Raw genomic sequence first — 21,755 nt, forward strand, 5'->3', positions numbered from 1 at the left:
AGCCATATAAATCAATTTTAAAATACAGATTATTAAAAAATGGACAAGAATATGAATGGGCCATTCACACAATCTTTATGAATCTTAAAGATTGATAATACCAAGTGCCATTGAGCAAGTAAAGATTTAGGCTCTCTTGTTCACTGTCAGGGAGAGTGTTTAAGTTGGCAAGCTTTCTGGAGAAAAATCTGGCAGCATCTAATAAAATTACAAATGTGCATCCCTTATGATCCCATTTCTTGGCATCTACTGTGGATAAAAACTTGGAAATTTGCTCAATAGGCAAGTATCAGGATATTCATCATAGCATTATTTGTCACAGTAAGACACCAGAAACAATCTAAATGTCCATTAACTTTGGAATAATTAACATCCATACCATAGACATGCAGCAGTTAAAAAACAAAAGGAGGTAGCTTTGTATGTACTGACCCAGACATATCTCTAATATATTTTATTTAGTGAAAAACCATTCAAGTTCAGGGCATTATGCATAACATGATACCATTTGTTTAACCTTAAATTCCCACAGGAATGAAACTATGTACTTTTATGATTACCTTCGTAAATGTAAAAGCAGAGATAAGTCTAAAGCATACAAACCAAATTGATTCTATTGTTGCCTTTGTGTAGAAAACTGGAATTGAGAGAGATGCCATGGATTTTATTTATTTGTTTGTTTGTTTATTTATTTGAGATGGAGTTTCACTCTGTCACCTAGGCTGGAGTGCAGTGGCACAATCCCAGCTCACTGCAACTGCCACCTCTCAGATTCAAGTTATTCTCCTGCCTCAGCCTCCTGAGTATCTGGGACTACAGGTGCGCACCACCATGCCCAGCTAATTTTTGTACTTTTAGTAAAGATGGGGTTTTGCCATGTTGGCCAGGCTGGTCTCGAACTCCTTACCTCAAGTGATCTGTTTGCCTCAGCCTCCCAAAGTGCTGGGATTACAGGCATGAGCCACTGAGCCCGGCTAAGATGCCGTGGATTTTTAACTTTTTCTTTATTCCATATTTCACTACTTTTTGTATTGTTTGAAATTTTACAATGTGAATGCATTTATGTCCTACCCATACAATTACTATTTCTTTAATAAATAGTTAGCTTATATAGGACTCCTTCAGAGAAAAAATAAATAAAAGAAAGGCAGAACATGGAGTTTAATGTTAAATGGATTCATGACTTCAAAAAACTTGCCTAATTTCCCCAGGGCTTGTCTCCTCCTCTGTAAAATGGGAGTAGTTTTCTGTGAAGATCAAATTAGACAAAGCCTGCGAGATGTGCGCTGAGTTCTTGGTACACAGAAAGCATTGGTTGACTTTTTCTCTCTCCCTTATCTGACTTGTAAGAACCTCCAGGGTCAAGAACATACCTCCATTGTGTATATCCTGGATGCCTGGGCTAATAGAAGCTCAGTTGCATTTGTTGGAAGAATGAATGAATGAACAAGCCATACATGTTGTTAATGGATAAACATATGTACATATACATTGATTGTTAATGGGTAAACAATAGATGCCCTTCTGGCTTCCACCAAAAAGATCTAATGCTTCTGGGTTGTAAGAACAACAAATCAAAGAAAACTAGAGATCTGGGCCAGAGGAATAAGAGCTTTTAGAGCAGGAAGACTCTTCACATAGATCTGACATTTTCAACCCATTTTCTTTAGAGCTCCAGGCTCTGTGGAGCCACTGGGCTGTCATGGGTAGTGGGATGGGCACTGAGGGCCAAGCTGGGAACCCAGTCTCTGGGCTAAGAGTGAATATACTAACAGACAATAGCAAGGCCATTTATCCCAATGACCATAATACTCTGACCTCCAGTCTCTGGGCCCCACCAATCGACACAGAATATCAGGATTTGTCCAAGGAACTGTCAACCGCTCTATTTTTTGCCCTCACCACCTCCCCCACTTTCAACTCAGAACTAACCAGAGAAAGCCAAATATGCCCTCCAAACCAATCGCATAAGATGCTCCACTTGTAGTTAGCCTGCCTCCAGCTTCCTCATACCAAGGAACCTCCAATCAGTCTTCTCTTGTTTTCACTAGAAGGCTTTCCCAGTCCTCTGCCTGCCTTTGAGACTTTGCCAAATGCTAGTAATGGCAGCTGACTCCCTTGTTATACAGCAGGCTCTGAACACACACTCTCTGTTCTCATTTCAGGGGTCTTTGTTCATTTCCACAAGGCCATCTCCCACATTTTAACTAGATACTATAGACATGTTATATATTGACATTTATAGACACGATTTCATGTTTTAAAATTCTACTGATTTTTTCTTAATGACCAGTGTAGATTAATTCCAAGAGCCAAACTGCTCAAGGAAACTGAGGAAGGATGCTCAGCTTGCATTAAACTAAGAAAGAAACAAATAATGTCCAGACAGATGGCAGCAAAGGGAGGCCAAACAACGACAGGGCTGAGTCTGGACAATGGACAGATGCTTCAGAGACTCTGTGGGGTTTTTCCCATAAGCCAAGCACAATGGAAGTCTAGGAACTACAGGGACTGCAATGCCTAGGTGGGCTTTCTTATCACCATCTCCTCAGGGGTGGGCTGGAGTTAACCACAGTTGTAAGTGTGTCAAAATGATTGTATTTGACAAATGAACCAAATACATAAATAAGACCTTCAAGGATTTAAAAAAGAGACTGTTGGGAAGGTCTCAGTGCCTACTTCCATTAAAAAAAAACAGTGACTTCTGGATGCTAGGACTGGAACCATGTCCATCTATCCATGACTAATTTGCTGGTATGAAATCCTAACATTCTAAGCATCATTCCATATAGGACTTCAAACCTATTTAAAATAAATTATGGCTGTGTTTCACCAAACTGTGAATGTTAATAGATGTCACCATAAAAAAGGAGCTTTACAATCAAGTAAGTTTGGAAAATACTGGGTGAAACCAAATTAAGCAGATTTTTATTTTTTGCCAGGACTTTGCAAAACCTTCATTATGCTAGTGCTGTGAATCTGTAAGAAGGGTATTTAGTGCATAGCATTCTGCAAACATTTGACCACGGAAATTGTTTTCCTGCCCATCTATTTCCATTTCCCAAACCATCATTTTGTGGCACATAAGTTTGGAGATAACAGGTTGAGACAACACTACCTTTCAGAGGAAAACTGTTTTGGCTGGTTAATACCTTTTATCACCTATTATAATTCACTGAAAGGAGGGTCAACAAGCAAGATAGGAAGTGGCACCAGAGGGCCATTTTGATGGGCAAGGAAGAAGGTAGCACCATAAAGCAGAGCTCAGGGCTAATGGAGGTCACATGTGGGTCTCAGGGCAGCCTAAGCATAGTTTAAGGATTCTAGGGGCTGTATGCTCTGAGAAAAGAAAAAAGTGTCAAATTCCAGGTGGAAAAAGTCAAAAGATTATCTTCACCTGATTTGTAATTTTTCTTAACCAGCCCTAATATAATTATCTCTAGTAGGACAGGGTGGCCAAGAGAAACATCCTATTTGATGAACATAGATTCCAGCAAATGAATCTTTATGGAGCCAATGATAGTCTATGGTGCTATTGAGAATTCAGATAAGGGAGGGCAGAGAGATGATGCAACTTTCTGATCCTCAGTAACGAACTTTTGTTTTTTCCTGCAATCACACCACAAAGTCTTTGATAAACTGCAGGGAAGGATTCCATGTTTACTTACTTCAGAATCACGCAGCCTGTTCCTGTTGGTGGCGCTATCCAAAACACCTGGATCCGCGTCCTCCTCCGTGGAGTGCTTTCAGTGACTGCAACAGGGCAATTGCTCATAAATTGTGTTTCTTCTTCGTCTATGATCTACGGAAAACCAGTGGGAAATAAATACATGCAACATCATTTTGAGAGGGCGCTTAAGCTTCTAAGTTGGTACTTCCTTAATTTTATTTTTAAACTTGTCATTTTGTGTTAGCAACTCTGTATCCCCAGGCACCAGAATAGTGCTTGGCATAAAGTCCCAGTCAATGCTTGTTGAATGAATTAACATTGTATGAGGACATGGATTGGGCACATCTTTGCTCTCTGGGACCAATTCTTGTGTCAGCACTTTGAGGAATTAACCACTAGGTGATGATCTTGCTTATTTCAGTAGAACAACCTGTGTCCCACTTTGGGGAAGGAGGAGGATGGGGAAGGGGTACTCCAAATCAAACACTATATAGCAAAACTTTGTAACTCAGCTACAATTTTGTAACTTAAAATGTTAAAAACACCCTTTTAGAGGAAGTATAGCAAAGTATATAAAGTCTCCCAGCTTCATAGCACTTTTTACTAGTGCAGTTCCTACTTCTTTAATTTGTGCATTATATTTACTAATCAGTATTCTCCCAAATTAACCATCAAAGTTTCCTATGATGCTACAAACAAGATGGTAGCCTTTCCCATTCCCCAAGGATGTTCCAGCTTTTCTCCTGCCTGTTGCTTCTGGGCCTCCTGTGGTACTTGCCTATCCCTCTGGCAGAACTATAGTATATTAGACCTGAAAGGATCTTTTGGGGGAAAATAATCTAAATCCAATTGGTTTTAAGTGCCAACTCCAATGGATTGGTAGCAGCTGGACCATGGTGTTGATAGCATTAATAGATAATATTAGTTGAGTGTTTAATATGTGTTAGGCATTAAGTGCTTTATCTGAATTAATCTTCAAAACACAATCTTATTAAATTATTATATCTATATTGTATTTATTTTACTTTAAAAAATTCCTTTTTAGGACAACAGACAAAAGGAATGAAGGCACTCACACTCCATAGCTTATCATGTAATTTTATCACTGGACAAAGCAAAGACCATTTTCTATTACTTTTTATCTTTATACTCTTTATCCTACTTTTTTCCTCCTCTACTTAGCACTCACTCCTAAGTATTTAATGTGTGTTGTTCTCAGTGTGTGTGTATTACTTAGAATTGTTTTGTGTTTTAATGGTTCTTTCATTCAACTTTATGCTTTTTTGAGCTATGTCAGTGTTACTACATGTAAATGTAATTTGTTTATGACTGTTGCCTAGTATTCCATTGTATGCATAGATCACATTTTATGTAACCATTCTTCCAGTGAGAGGCACTTAGCTGACTTCTAGTTCCTTGTCTCCACAAATATTGATGTAATGAAGAACCTCATGCTGCTGTATTTGTGATCAGTTTCTCAGCAAGACTGACAATGTAGTAGGATTGCTAAGTTGTGGGTATAGTCATATTAATTTCACTAAGTACTGCAGAATAGCTATACCTTTTATTCTATCAGCTATGTACTAATGTTCCTAATTTCCCCCATATCCTCACCAGTACTTGTTATTACCAGACTTTCTAATTGTTTCCAATCTGATGCTTATAATGTAGTATCTCAATATTAGCATATTTGATCATCTTCACAAATTTATCAGGTCTGCCTTTCTGCAAATTGTCTACTCAAAATATTTGCCAGTGGATTTTATTGTCTTTTTCTTGTTGTTCTGGGGATTTTCTAGATATGAATACCTCATTATTTATACATATCTCTTCCTTTCTGGCACCCAGAGGTTACTGTTACCTTTGGAATTCCTCATTTAACAGAAATAACTTTCATCTAGTCAAATTCATCAACTTATCTCCTATGGCTAGCACTTTTATGATCTTGCCTAAAGAAACTAGATCATATAGGTATTCTTCAATATTTTCTTTCATTAGCTTTATACTTTTCCCTTTCACATTTAGGTCTTCCATCCATTTGGAGTTTGTTTTATTTATTTATTTTTTAAATATGATAGAGTAGGGATCTAACTTCATTTTTTTAAAAAACATTAATAAATTTTATTTTCTTAGAGCAGTTTTAGGTTCACAGCAAAATGGAGTGGAAAGTACAGGGTTATCTCACATATTCCCTGTCCCTTCACCCCTACACACACACACACACACACACACACACACACTCTTCCTCACTATCAACATCCTATATCAGAATGATACATTTGTTACAATCAATGAGCCTATATTAACATATCATTATCCCTCAAAGTCCACAATTTACATTATGCTGCTCTCCTGGTATTGTACATTTTATGGGTTTTGACGAAGTATAATGAGATGTATCCACCATTGTAGTATCATACAAAATAGTTTCACTGGCCCAGAAATCCTCTGTGCTCTTCTTATTCATCCCTTGTTCTTCCCAACCACTAATCTTTTCTATCTCCACAGTTTTGCCTTTTCCTGAATGTTATAGAATTGGAATCATACAGTATGTATATAGCTTTTCCAGATTGGCTTCTTTCACTTAGTAATATGCATTTAAGTTTCCTCTCTGTGTTTTCATGACTTAATAGCTCATTTCTTTTTTAGCACTGAATAACATCTGATTGTCTGAAAGTACCACAGTTTATCCACTCACCTACGGAAGGATATCTTGGTTACTTCTGAGTTTTGGCAATTATGAATAAAGCTGCTATAAACATCCATGTGCAAGTTTTTGTGTGGACATAAAATTTTTAGTTCATTTGGGTAAATACCAAGGAGCACAATTGCTGGATCATATGGTAGTAGTATATTTAGACTTAACTGCCAAACTGTCTTCCAAAGTAGCTTTACCATTTTGCATTTCCACCAGCAACAATTAGAGTTCCTGTTGTTCCACATCCTCCACAGGATTTGGTGTTGTCACTGAGTTGGATTTTGGCCATTCTAATAGATGTATAGTGGTATCTCATTATTGTTTTAATTTGTAACACCCTAATGAGGTATGATGTTGAACATATTTTTATATTCTTACTTGCTGTCTGTATATTTTCTTCGGTGAGGTTTCTGTTTGGGTCTTTTACCATTTTTTATTTGGGTTGTTCACTTTCTTAATGTTGAGGTTTTGTTTTGTTTTTTTTTTGAGATGAAGTCTCATTCTATTGTCCAGGCTGGAGTGCAGTGGCACCATCTCAGCTCAGTACAACCTCTACCTCCCGGGTTCAAGCAATTCTCCTGCCTGAGCCTTTCAAGTAGCTGGGATTACAGGTGCCCTCCACCACGTCTCATTTTTTTGTATTTTTAGTAGAGATGGGGTTTCACCATGTTGGCCAGGCTGGTTTTGAACTCCTAACCTCAAGTGGTCCACCCACCCTGGCCTCCCAAAGTGCTAGGATTAAAGGCGTGAGCTGCCACACCCAGCCGTTTTTTATTTTATTTTATTTTTGAGATAGAGTCTCGCTCTGTTGCCCAGGCTAGAGTGCAGTGGCACAATCTCAGCTCACTGCAACCCCTACCTCCCGGGTTCAAGTGATTCTTCTGCCTCAGCCTCCCAAGTAGCTGGGATTACAGGCGTGCGCCACTACACCTGGCTAATTTTTGTATTTTTAGTAGAGACAGGATTTCACCATGTTGGCCAGGATGGTCTTGAACTCCTGACCTCAAGTGATCTGCCTGCCTTGGCCTCCCAAAGTGCTGGAATTACAGGCATGAGCCACTACACCTGGCCCTTAATGTTGAGTTTTAAGAGTTTTTTTTGCATACTTTGGATAGCAGTTCTTTATCAGACTTGTGTTTTGCAAATACTTTCTTCAAATCTGTGGCTTGTCTTCTCATTCTCTTGACAGTGTCTTTCACAGAGCAAAAGTTTTAAATTTTAATGAAGTCCAACTTATCAATTATTTCTTTCATGGATAATGCTTTTGGTGTTGTACTTAAAAAATCACTGCCATATCCAATGTCATCTAGGTTTTCTTCTGTGTTGTCTTCTAGGAGTTTTATAGTTCTGCATTTTACACTTAGGTCTGTAATCCATTTTGAGTTAATTTTTGTGAGGGGTGTCAGGTCTGTGTCTAGATTCTCTTTTTTTTTTCCTACACGTGGATATGCAGTTGTTTCAGCACCATTTGTTGAAAAGACTCTCTTTGCTCTATTATATTACCTTTGCTCCTTTGTCAAAGATCAGTTGACTATATTAGTGTGAGTCTATTTCCGGGCTTTCTATTACATTCCACTGCTCTGTTAGACTATTTTTTTTTTTTTTTTTACTAATACTGCACTCTCTTGGTCCCATCCCTTCTTCCCAACTCTAACAATTATCTCCTTATTCTTCTCCAGATTCAATTTATGCTCCAACTGAATTGCTCTCATTCATCTTTTAAGCACTTTCAAATCTCTCCCATTAAAAGCTGAGACCTTACTTAACCCTTCATCCCCCTCTAGTTATGGTCTTATCTCTCTCTCTTCACAATCAAATTACTTGAAAAAGGTACCTATACTTACTGTCTTCACTTCACCTCCCACTTATTCCTCAACCCAGTTCTGTGTATTTTCAGGCCACATTGCACTACAAAAATAACTCTAGCTAAGCTTCTGCAATGCTTAATCCAATGTATCCTATATAGTCCTTCTTCTCAACTGGCTCTCCTCCCTTGCCTTCTGTGCCATAGCTCCTTCTTGGTGACCTCCCCTAACTTCCCCCATCCACTCTCTCTACTTTCTTTGGCTGCTCATCTTCCACTACTGGCCTTTAAATTTGAAATTGCTCAAGGCTCAGTTGTAAACCCTCTCCTGTTCTGACTTGATTCTTTCTCTGTAGGTGATCTCATCCAACTCATGGCTTTAATTACTACCTCTGTATAGATGATTCATTCGTTTATATTTCTAGTGTTGGCTGCTTCTCTGAGTCCATGTATCTCCAACTTTATCTTTTACTTGCACTTACCTTGGGATATATCAGAAACATCTCAAATCTACCCTGTTAATAACTAACCTAACCATTAACCATCTTCCCTCTAACCTGGTCCTACTCCAATTGTGCAAGTCGGAAACACTGGAGGTCACCCTTGGCTCTTCCTTGCCTTCATCTTCCATATTTAAATGTTGTCCATTTTACCTTCCAAATATCTCCTGAACATCTACCACCATTCTTACTATTACCCTGGGCTAAGCTACATCATTTGTTCTCTGAACTAATGTAAAATCATTCTAACTATCTTTATATATTCCCTCGTCTTTCTCCAATTTGTTACCTATACTACAAGCCACAGTGGCCTTTTAAAAGCACAAATATCATTACAATATAATATCTCCTTCCTCAGAATATTTCAACAGTTTTTCATTGCTTTTAGAATCAAGACTGAAATCCTACACAGAGGATAGTTCCTGCCTCTAGCCTCACATTGTGCCATCTCCCTCTTTGCTTCCTGCACGGTCTATACTGGTCATGTGTCTTCTCCTGCCAAAGCCTGGTCAATTCCTATTTCCAAAGCCTTTTTAAAAATAGTCATCATTTCATCATCACTTTGCAAGGTAGCTGGTACATGTAAGTGTGTACTGTAAGAATGAAGTGTAGTAGGTTGGGCATGGTGGTTCACGCCTGTAACCCCAGCACTTTGGGAGGCCAAGGCAGGAGGACTGCTTGAGCTTAGGAGTTCAAGATCAGCCTGGCTAACATAGTGAGGCCCCATCTCTATAAAAAAATAAAAAGTTAGCCAGCTGTGATAGTGCACACTTGTAGTCTCAGGTACTTGGGAGGCTGAGGTAGAAGGACTGCTTAAACTCAGGAAGTTGAGGCTAGAGTGAGCTGTGATTGTGCCACTGCACTCCAGTCTGGGTGATGGAGTGAGGCCCTGTCTTAAAAAAAAAAAAAAAAAGAACTAAGTGTACTTGCCTCCTCCCTTTGGTTGTGAGGTTCCTGTCTGTATGACTTGGCAACAACATGTGTCTCAGCTCCTTTAATTAGATAATTTCCTGGACTTCATTCTGAATTTGGACTGTTTCCCTAGATGGTTATTAATAGCTTTGATAATAATAATAGTTAGCATTTTTTAGCACTTGCTCTTGATGAAGACCTTTACATATATTATTTCAATTCCCTCGAACACTGAAAAATAAGCATTATTAAACCCACCCCTTAGGAAACTACTGTCATGCAGACAGGTTCAACAACCTGTCCGAAGTCCCAGAATGGCAGAGCTGGGACTTGAGGTCAGCCCTACTTGGCCATAATGTCCATGCTCTTTCCCCTATGCTACAGTCCCTCCTAATTGTGCCATTTTCTTTAATGATAGGCAGGAAATTTCTCTCTAGCCAATCCTAGTCCCATGAAACTACACACACTGGACCAGCCCACAACAAAAGACCCCACTCCACTCCAACATACACACAAGTACTTGACAAAAGTGAATAGTACTTTTGCTTCATATTTTCTTAACAGGTTCCTAGACTCCCTTCTGCAGCTTTGTTGATGTGAGGGTAGGTTTCCAAATAATGTGATTTTCTTGGACTTGCAGAATAGTGAGTCCAGAGAGGACCCTGTTTGCTCATGGTCGCAGAGAACTTTGGCAGGAATTTTTAATCCTAAGTCTTTAAAATCCTTGGGAAGCTTCTGGGTGACTACACTGGGAAAGCCAAAAGAGTTAAACTCATATTTAGTTAACATTTATTATCTGCCAGGTACTTAGTGTGGTCATATCATTGGACCTTTGATAGGAATAGAAGATTTTACAGATGAGGAGCTGGAGTTCAGAGTGATCTGTCTGGATTCAGATCCAGGGCTGTCTGAAATTCATGCTCCTTTCAGGTGAACTCTGACCAAGGTCCCATAGGGACATAAGACTAAGACCCTTGGCCCAGAACTGAAACAAAAAAGAATGTTCTCCAATCCATAGAAGCTACTTCAGGTAAACACGGATGTTTATCCACAACCTCAGTTGCCAGATGGTAATTAAGCATTGAACAGAAGGAGTTATTTCCCTGGATCCAGAGAATCCTCCAAACATTGTTTGCTTCTCAGAAAATATCAGCTTCTTCTAAAAGCCTTGTGCCTATCAGAACCTGCTCTCAAACTTCCTTGCAATCCCAAATGTCTCCACACTCATTGTCATCTAGAGTGGGTCTCAGGATCCTACCATGTTAGCTACCAACTAAATGACAGTCATTCATTTCAATCTGTGGTTTCTTTTTACCTAAGACAGAAAGTTAAAACATATTACAATGGAGTGGTTGTGTCTAGTAATAACATTATGGGTGATTTTATTTCCTTTGTATAATTTTTGTGTTTTCTAAATTTTCAACAGTGATGATGTACTACTTTAGATGAAGAGGTTATAAATTTTTCTTTTTATAAATGGGATCTTATTGTGTTGCCCAGGCTGGCTGTGAACTCCTGGGCTCAAGTAATCCTCTGGCTTCAGCCTCCTGAGTAGCTTGGATGATAGGTATATGCCACCACACCCAGCTTAATATTTTTAAAGGACCTAATTACAACATTCCAGTGATAACATTTCTATTTTATATATAGGTTTAAATAAACCTTCTTAAGTTTAAAGTCACTTTGGGAGAAATTTGCTGGTAAGGCAGCTGCTTGGCTCCCTGCAAGAGGGGGACAAATCTCAATCTATGACTGGTTCCCATCCAGCCAGGTGAGACCTCCCAGATATCCACCAAGTTTAGACAGGTAGACAAGGTTTGATTCCCCAATACTTGTCAGCCTACAGTTAAAGCAACTGGTTGGGTATCTGGTCATGAATATGCCTTTTCAAATATCAGGGGCATTTTAAGCTAATAGAATGATTTTTCTAGGCTTCTAAAACTTTTCAGTGAACACAGTCCTAAATCACATGCCATACCCATTTTGAAATCTATATCAGGACCCATCTTTACTCTGAGGGTTCCTACTCATCCCTCAGCCTATTTATGGGCTTTTCTTTTTCAGATCTGAACACACAACCCTTCTTCCCTAAATCTAATCTTGACTCCCCTCCTCAGATCTGATCTGGACTGTCTCCCTTGATAAGTCGCCTCCTCACACTTTCTGGTCCAACAGACCAAGCCTCAAGAGATGAGCCTGAACAACATCAAGGTCCCAGATGAAGTTGCAAGCGTTCTAACACGTGGGTGGGCCATGGCAGTGAGACATCCAGGAGAATACTATTCCAAAGTCCACGTAAGTGGTATCTGGGACATTTGTCTTCAGGAAGCAGAGCCCCAGACACAGAGGTTAGGACTAGTGGTCAGGTCAGGGCTCCAGTTCCCACATGAGAATCAAGGAGAAGTCAGAATAGAACAGGAACTTGGAACAGCATCCATAGCAGGAAACTGGTCCCATGAACATGGGCTTAGAGCAGAGCAAGCAGGAGAGGCTAGTCTTAGAAACTGGGCCTTGGGATAAGAAGGGACATTTTCTGTGGGGGATGTGAGATGTGATTAAGGGAACAACTCAGGGGACTCAGTGGTCAATGCTTAGGCACCACGACCAAGGATTCCTATCAGGGATAGTGGTGTGATAACTCCCAATGGAGAACAGCAGCTTCTGGTCTGGGTATGTGGGTACTGGGTGGGCTGGGTCTGAAGAACAGGGCACTGGGACATCTAAATATGAACTGTTGAGTCAGGGAGTGTAGGGGACACTGAAGTTAGGGACCAGGATGAGGAATGAGGGAAGATATGTGCTATGATAGCACCTTGTAAATATTTCTTCTCTAGAGGTATCGTGGTAGAGTAAAAAGTAGATGAATGTTTGAGGCAGGTAGATTGGGACTAAATCATGGCTCTGCAACTTTTTAATTAGATGACTTTGACCACACAAAGCTACTTGACTTCTCTAGATCTGTTTTCCCATCTGCAAAATGAGGATGACAATATCCATCTTGCTTGGTGGACAGAAACAACAGATGAGATAGTATTGATGAAGCAGCCAGCAGCTGTTAACAGGCCCTCGGTATGTCATGGTTCCCCTTGTATGCCGTGCATCCCTCTCCTAACCAGTTGTGGCCCACATCCCCAGAGGGAAGCATTAACACCACAGGCTGGCTAACATGGGAGGAAGACACTCTTAAGAGGGGAAGCAGAAATAAGCTTATAATTACTCCATATAGATATTTGTTCATCGTAGAAAATCAGAAAACATAGGGAGCAAAAAATATGAAACAAACATTCCTGATCATTCTACCACCCTAAGACAGTTATTAATATTTTGGTGTATATCATTTTAGATTATGCATACATACACATACAAAAATGCAATTCTAAAAGACAGGATTAAAGTATGCTTCTTATGGTGTAACTCGTCTTTTCATTTCACAACATATCATGAACATATTTCTCTTCCATTTAACATACAATCCCAATAAATTTTTTAATGGCAGCATAATAGTCCATCTTATGTTTGATCCACATTTTACCTAACAAACCTCAGTGTGTTGAACATTTTGTTGTTTATAATTTGGGGCTATTATGATCCCATTTAGCTAAATTTGACATCTTAAGTTTTTTCTGGAAGTGAAATTAATGCAGTTTATTATTGCTGAATCTGCCCAGGAAGGGCTTTCTAACTATTTCAGTAAAACCTGAGAGAGAATCCAAAGAAAATAATCTGAGTCATTAAATCACCTCTTAGTAGTTTCCTATGTGTATTTTTTTTCAATCTGAAAGTCATGGAAGGAAAGACAGTTGCTTTTGTCTTTTATGAAAGAGCTTTCAATATAGATTTTTTAAAATTAAGTAAAGATTTTGCCCTTATTGCTTTAAAAAGTTTATCATAGAAAAGTTAACCAGGACAGAAAAGTAAAGAAAAAAAAAATCCTCCACTGTTTGAATAATTTTGGTTTGTTTCCTTCTAGCCTTTTCTCCATGTATTCTTTAAAATTTGTTAATAGTGGTGCTGATTTTGTTTATATAAACGTGTCTTTTTTTTTCCCATTTGTCCTAGGACCCTCAATATTTTTCCAGGTTTTTCTGAACTTATCAGAAACATAATTTGAATGGCTGCATTGGCTGCGTTATTCAGCGTACTTTTTGTCAGTGGCCTCTCTTCTAAGCTGTAAAGATTTAGGCTTAAATCCTGTCCTTTTCCCTAAAATACCCCATCTTCCAGCCTAACTTCCACAAGTTACTAGCATCCTTTTAAAAAAATATGATTTCAACTTCAGGGCGTACATGTGCAGGTTTATTACGAATGATCCCATCAACCAGGTGGTAAGCACAGTACACAAAAGATAGTTTTTCAGACGTTCCCCCATCAATCTCTCCCCGCTCCAGTAGCCCCTAGTGTCTATTGTTTCCATCTTTATGTCCATACGAATCCAATGTTTTGCTCCCACTTACAAGTGAGAACATGTGGTATTGGTTTTCTCGTCCTGAGTTAATTTGCTTCGGATGATGTCCTCCAGCTGCATCCATATTGCTGCAGAGGACAGACTTTGTTCTTTTTATAGCTGTGTAGTATTCCATGGTGTATATGTACCAAATTTTCTTTATCCAATTCACCACTGACAAATACCTAAGTTGACTGCATGTCTTTGAGATTGTGAATAGTACTGTAATGAACATATGAATGCTCATGTCTTTTTTGTAGAACAATTTATTTTCCTTTGCATATATACCCAGTAATGGGATTGCTGGATCAAATGGTAGTTCTGTTTTTAGTTCTTGGAGAAATCTCCAAACTGCTTTCCACAGTGGCCAAACTAACTTACATTTCCACCAATAGTGTATAAGTGTTCCCTTTTCTCCGCAGCCTTGCCAGCATGTCATTTTTTGTCTTTTTAACAATAGCCATTCTGACTGCTCATAGGTGGTGCCTCATTGTTGTTTTGATTTGCATTTCTCTGAACTAGCATCCCTTTTTGCACTAGCAGCTCTTCAAACGGATTCTTACCTTCATCTTATTCATCTTTTAAAATCACACTTGCTTTATTTTCTCTTCCTGGGAGTGTACCCTGTGCTTCCCAGACTTGAGAAGCACGTGGGATTGTGGGGGAGGTGATGTGGCCATGAACACCATTGGCGGACCCTCTGGCACTGGGCATGTGGCATCCAATCCACAGAAGTTTAGTCCCGAGAACCACCAGATTGCATTTCTCCCCCAAAAGCAGATTAATCCTCCGCGCTATGTGGGTTGTTTCACATATTAGGAGCAAAAACAGCAGGCCAGGCTTCGGAGCAAGGCTGGGCCAAGACGCGTAGGCCCCCTGGGCAGGCTAATAACCTGGCCCCCTTTCAAAACGATATTCTCTAAATATTTGCCCAACATTCATTTGGAGGAGAGGCTGAGTGCTGCGTGGGAGAAGGAGGACAGGCAGACTGCTGGCTCAGCACTGCTCACTCTATTACCCTGAGCAGTTCAACTGCTGCCCTAAACCCGCATACCTCACCCAGCAACTAAGAGGCCTGGAAGGTCTCTGAGATACCAGCTCTTGTCACTTAAGTGCTCCTGGGGGTTTTCCCCCTACCAGGAGGCAATACAAAGGCCTGGGAGAGTCCAACAGCCTATTTATTACTGGTGTGACTCTGGCAAGTTCCTTAACTTTTCTGAACTGATTCTCCTTATCTGTAAAATGGGGACTGATAATAGCATCTACTTCAATGGGCCAGAAGTGTTTATATGAATTCATATACAAAGTTGTTAGAGAAGCTTCTGGCACAAAACCAATAGAGACAGGAGGCAGCCAAGGGTCCCCAGCAAAACCCCATCTTTAAGCCTAAAACAGCCTGAAGGTTGAAAAACCAGACTACTCTTCCTGGATGAAGCCACCCTTTCCTGACTGATTCTTTCTGAATAATGCCCACCTGAGCACTGGGAGGACGGGGTAGAGCCTCAGGAAGTTCAGTGGGGAGGAACCTGGCCCCTCCCATTCCTGTGTGGTGACCTGGGATTCAATGTGTGAGGCGGGAAACCTGCTAGGAGGACTCTCTCTCACTTTGCTGAGTTATTTTTCCTTTTCACCCAATAAATTATGTTTTCCTCATCATTCTGTGTGTCCACAAGCCTAATCTTTCCTGGTCATGTGACAAGAGCCTGGTTTTAGCTGAACTAAGGAGAAAGTTTATCAACAAAACTATCACTGTGTATATTATAACCACTGTGCATTGATAAATATTATTATTATCATTCTCATGTCCTGCTTGCTCTCAACCATTCTGGTAAAGACCATTTTCTCCACTGCATTACGTTTCCAGCAGCATTTTAGTGCACTTTACAGACTGGTATCCAGGGCACCAGCCCACCCAGCTGGCCTGCACCTAAATCCAGTTTGGCTTGGGAGCCTCAAATACAATGGACAGGCTCCAGTCCAGTAGAGCTGGGCACACACACACACCTGTGTGTGTGTGTGTGTGTGTGTGTGTGTGTGTGTGTGTGTAGGGGTCACTGCCTGAATCATGGTGTAGTCCTCAGTTAAAATTGAAAGCCTTATCTTCCATGTGAGAATCGGAAGATGCTGAGAAAAGTAGACACAGACTTAGAGGAAGTGGTAATTTACCAGGAGTAGGTAATCCTCAATAAGAAAAGAGCTATCTCCTCTAGACAAACCAGGAAGAGGAGGAGAAATTATCCTTCAAACCAGGTGAAATGTGCCTCCCGGAATCCTGAGAGGTAGAATGGCGTAATGGGTAGAGAACACGTGGACTTTGGAGCCAGCAGACCCAGGTCTGATTTCTGCCTCAGCTACTGAATGACCTTGAGTAAAGTCACCCAACTCTCTGTGAGGACACATCCTTATGTGAAAAATGGCTATGCATCAATGATGAAAGATTTCCTGTGTACAGAGCCCAGAAAGGGGACCTGGAGCTGCTAGATGCTTGATGACCGTGACTTTGAGTTACTGAAGTGACAATCAGAGAATGGACCCTGGTGGCATCTTGAGTGCCTAGAGCCTTGTGGGTGATTGATGCATATACACTGAATAAGTGGGAAGATTCTCACTGGCTGTATGTAAAAGCCAGGGAAAATCTCAGAATATCTAGAGTTTAATAAGTACATACCCTATATTCTTTTTAAAACTGTCATTTATTTTTGAGACAGGGTCTCACTCTGTGCCCAGGCTACAGTGAAGTGGTAAGATCATAGCTCACTATAACCTTGAACTCCTGGACTCAAGCGATCCTCTCTACTAGTAGCTAGGATCACAGGCACATGCCACCACGCCTAGGTAATAGTTTTTATTTTTTGTATTTTGTAGAGATGAGGTCTATGTTGACCAGGTTGGTCTCAAACTCCTGAGTTCAAGCAATCCTCCTGCCTCAGCCTCCCAAAGAGCTGAGATTACAGGAGTGAGTCAACAAACCTAGCACAGAGTCTACATTCTTGCTAACACTTTGTATCCATTATTTCAAATAATAATCCTGTGAGTGGGAATTATCCCCATTTTACAGATTCAGAAACCAGGACTAGCACGTAAGGGGTCTGCATTAATATCCTCCATGACCCCAAAGCTAATAACCACTGGACCTAACACACTGTCCCCTTATTTTTCACATGAGGACCTGGTGTCAGTTTCAACTCAATACTAGAAAATCACCGATAAACAGGTTTTACAAAACAGAACCATGTAATTGGGGAATTTTATTCTATGTAGTCTAATGCCTAGGAAATAAATCAGCCTTTTAAGTTTTATATAGCAGTACAGTTGAAATGTTAATAATTATTGCCAGAGAACAGCATAATGCAGTACTAAAAATGAGTAATTGAAAAGCCCATCAAGGCAGATGAGGCATCTTCTTACTGAATTGTTCTTGAATACTTTACATAATTACTCCATTCAGATTTATGATCAGCTCAGCAAAACATAGATCTCTCTATCCTGCTCCGCCTGAGTAGTTCGGGAAGCCTTTTTACATTGTGCTTACACCTTCAGGGATGGACAAATGAATGTCTCTTATACGCTAATGGGGTTTGCAATGGTTTGATTTCATTTAGCAAAGGAAAAAGGAGCGAAAACTCAGTTTGCTGAGGTCCTTCTGTGTCCCAGTCACTGTGCTGGTGGTTTATTTGTATTAACTATGTCAGCTTATTTAAAGTCCCTAACAGTCCTGAGAAGGGATGGTGTTTTCCATCTCACAGAAGAAACTGAAACTCAGAGAAATGTTGGAACTTGATCAGATTATTGAAGCTCATAGTAAACTCACACTAGGCAGTTTGGATCCAAACCTAGTGACCTTTCCACGGCATCACCAACCTCCAGAAAGACCCTGTGTGCCCCAAGAGGGCTTGGAATTTTGGAAAGAGGCATCTAGTGAGGTCAGTCGGAGAAGAAAACTGTTCCTAGCCAGATTTTGTTTGCAGCTCTGGCTCTTCAAACATCTGAGTTGTGGATGCTCCCCACCCCGACCCCATTCCTTCATTTCTTACAAAGTCAGTGCCTCCAGGCAGAGAGGAGTCCAGACGAGTCTCCTCAAGGGATGAAGTTTCCCATGGATTCAGCCTCCCCACTCAGCCCAGATCATCCCAGGCTGCAGGCTTTATCAGAGGCACAAGTTTATCATCTTGCCTCTCCCAGAGACCGCAGAGTGGGAGCTCTTGGCAAATTCAGTTTACTGGCAAGTATGGACAAATGGCTGCCTGGATGAGATGACAACCTTTGTTTCTGGTCTCACTTATATGTCAAAAGAGCCAAAAATGAGAAAAATGGGGAGAGAGGAGGAGAGGAGGAGACGAGGTGGGATGACCTCACAGGCAGGAAAAATAGTATCACTTCAAAACATTTTACAATGCATTTAGAAGAATATACGTAGAAGAGGACTCTCCAACTCTCCTCCACCCTCGCTTAAGGCAATGACATTTCCAGCAGACTGATTTTTCTTTCTCAACCTCCCTGTCATCCTTTCCTTAACCCTGAAGCTTGTTGTGCTCTCTGCTTAAGTCAGCAGACATCGGCACAGGATCAAAACTGTTTGTGTATCCCGTTTCCCCCACCCCCTTGCCTTGAGAATATGCTCAGGGTCTGCGGAGGATTATTTCAGAAGAGGCTTAAACAAGTCAGTGAATATCTTCCTTCTTTAGGACATAAAAGCATGTCAGATTTCCCTCTTGTTTTAGAGTGACATGGCAGACATCATGCATAGACATATATCTTACTGAATATGGTACACATCCATGAATTTCCTTACACCCTTGGGAAATACCAAACTTTGATCTAATTTAACAATAAGAATCTCTCATCAAGATATAGATTTATGGTAACACTAAATGACTATTGGTCAAACACATCCAATGTGGTTATCAGCTGGTGGGTACTGATCACTTACTTGCAAACAAATCAAATATCTGAAAAGAATGCATTTTGTCTTTGTGCACCTGAAGGTGGAGGGTTGGAGGGAATACACTGATCAAATCATGTAGCAAAGAGAGCATTTCCCTCTGCTGTAAGGAGGCAATTGAGCTGGGAGCTGTGGGAAGGGAGCTGGAGGCTTGCTCCTGCCTTGCAGAGAAGCAGTGGACATGAGATGGATGACAGGAGGAAGCTCTTTCAGATAATTATTAGAAGCTGGAGAATCAGCTGTTGTGCTGTCAGTATGGTGTATTGTAGGAGAAAGAACATAAGAGGAAGGGAGTGGGGTTGGAAAGAACAAAGTGAGAGAAACAGGCAAAGGAACAATGACATAGTTCTTGTCTATGGACTGTGGTCCACCTCTGTTACCCCTTTTACCCTCAGAGCAACCTCTGGGGGCTCTGGCCTTCCAAGAAACTGCTCCCACTTCTTGTTCCTGGACTAATCCTACTCATGGTCTCACCTGATGAGTCACTTCCTCTGGGAAGCATTTCCCAGCCCTAAGAGCCCAGGTCTGATAGGCTGCACCCTCTACCTGCCGAGCCACCACCCCGCAAGACCCTTTATCTTTGCCTCTCGGGCACTTCTTCACCCCACCCCTATAAGAACCACCTGGAAGGTTTGTGAAAGTAGTGATGCCTAGCCCCACCCCAGAGCAGTGGAATTGACAGCTCCGGGCATGGGGCCAGGGCAGCAGTGACCACCTACGGGCTTCTGGTGATTCTGATGGACATTTAAGATGACAACCATCTTGCCTCTAATTCGTCATATCTGAAAGCAGGGGCTGGTTCCACCTTGCTTCCTTTTGGGTCACCAGCACCTTGCACTGTGCCTGGCACATCATATATACTTGATGAATATTTGTAGAATGAATAAATGAATTAATTAAAATTAAAGAGGTATTACTACTCCCTTTTTAGAGAAGAGGAAATCGTTTCATGAAGGCAAAGTAGGTGGACTGCCGTGGTAGAGTGGCTATAAGAGGAGGAATGAGAACGTAAGCTCCATGCGGGCAGAAGCTTTGTCTGATTTATTTAACTCTGTGTTCCCCGTGCCTAGACTTGGGTCTGACATGGAACAGGAACTGGGTACATGTTTGCTGAATAAATGACTGCACTCCCAGTCTCTTACTTTAAGACTCAATCTCTTCCTACTATAGTTTGCTACCAGCCCTGCCTCTGCCATTATTTGCATGGCTTTGCCCAAGTCACTTTTCCTCTCTAGAGCTCAGTTTCCTAAAATGAGGAATTCAGATGATATGGCCTCCAGATTTTTTTAGTTCTCATCATAGCAGACTGCCCTGTTATACCTATACTGTCACTTTGAAGGATGCAAATCCAGCTGTTACGCCAGCACCTTCCACACACAACAATGTCCTCACATTTCTCAGTGATACGAAAGTAGGGCAGGGAAGCCCTGGGTAGAGAAGAGTGGGGTCCCTGGCAAGGGCTCCACCCTCGGGCCTGTGCCCATGGACCTAAGTGAGAACAGGCACTCTTGTTTTTGTGCCCAAATGTTGCATTTTCCAAGACCACTCTGGCCTGCCACACCCCCCATCCTGTGCCCATATTAATCCAAGAGACCTTAGCGGGAGCACACACAAGCAGCTGGATGTCAAGAGGAGCAGAGGAACACACCAGCAGACACCAGCAGACCAGCAATGGCGGAACGATGTAGACTCTGAGGGGAGTTCAGCCAGGGGCAGTCAGAGGAGAGTCTGCCACTGGGTAGCCCGACTCCAGGGGAAGACCACCTTCCCACTTCATGCCCCTTCTGGCCCCCCATCCATCTTGCTGACCACCACCTCCACCACTCAACAAAACCTTGCACTCACGCTCCAAGCCCACCTGTGATCAAATTTTTCTGGTACACTGGGCAAGAACTCAGGAGACGGAAAGCCCTCTGCTCTTGCGATAAGGCAGAGGGTCTAATTGCGCTGATTAACACAAGCCACCTGCAGACGGCAAAGCTGAAAGAGCACACTGTAACACACACCCACTGGGGCTTCAAGAGTTATAAGCACTCACCCCAAGCCCAAGATGCTGCCATGGGCTTGGAGCCCAAAAGTACTCCCCGCGACCTCTGCACCTGTCCATCTGCGTGTTCCCGCTAGGGGTTTGAGTAATGGGGCACTGAAGAAGCCAAGTCACACCCCTGACACATGCCCTGTGATGGGGATAAGGTCCCTGAATCGCTCCTTCCAGTCTTTTTCTGAGATGGAGTTTTGCACTGTCACCCAGGCTGGAGTGCAGTGGTGCCATCTTGGCTCACTCCAACCTCGGCCTCCAGGGTTCAAGTGTTTCTCCTGCCTCAGCCTCCCAAGTAGCTTGGATGACAGGTGCCCGCCACCGTGCCCAGCTAATTTTTGTTTTCTTAGTAGAGACAGGGTCTCACTATGTTGGTCAGGCTGGTCTTGAACTCCTGATCTCGTGATCCGCCCGTCTCGGCCTCCCAAAGTGCTGGAATTACAGGCATGAGCCACCGTACCTAGCCCAGTCTTTTTTCCATACTGCTCTTCCCTCCTTTCCTGCTTCCTGCTTCTCTGTATTATTTCTTCCTTTCACAAGTGTTCCCAGTTGACAGGCTGTGCTCTGCAAATGCTGACCTCCATCTCCCAGTCAGCCCACCTCCAAAGAGCAAATCCATAGCTGAGAAAATGTGGTTATTAATTTATCATCTCCCTAGATCCAATTCCAGAGAAAAGCATCACTTTGTTGATATAGTTGTAGCACAAAGAGAGGGAACTTGTGTTGTTAAATGTCTACTACACACTT

The 21,755-nt window shown here is 41.5% G+C and overlaps 1 protein-coding gene across 1 annotated transcript in view; it reads right to left on the reverse strand.

Annotated features, from left to right (window-relative positions):
- The window catches only part of SPON1 (spondin 1), a 305,960-nt gene that overhangs the window by 222,083 nt on the left and 62,122 nt on the right, over positions 1-21,755 (reverse strand). The window contains exon 3 of the mRNA XM_017881549.1: positions 3,669-3,802. Within this exon, the coding sequence (XP_017737038.1) occupies positions 3,669-3,802 (134 nt within the window). The remainder of the gene's footprint in view (positions 1-3,668; positions 3,803-21,755) is intronic.

Source organism: Rhinopithecus bieti, unplaced genomic scaffold (genome assembly GCF_001698545.2).
Source record: "Rhinopithecus bieti isolate Rb0 unplaced genomic scaffold, ASM169854v2 scaffold_11944, whole genome shotgun sequence".
NCBI classification, from domain to species: domain Eukaryota; kingdom Metazoa; phylum Chordata; class Mammalia; order Primates; family Cercopithecidae; genus Rhinopithecus; species Rhinopithecus bieti.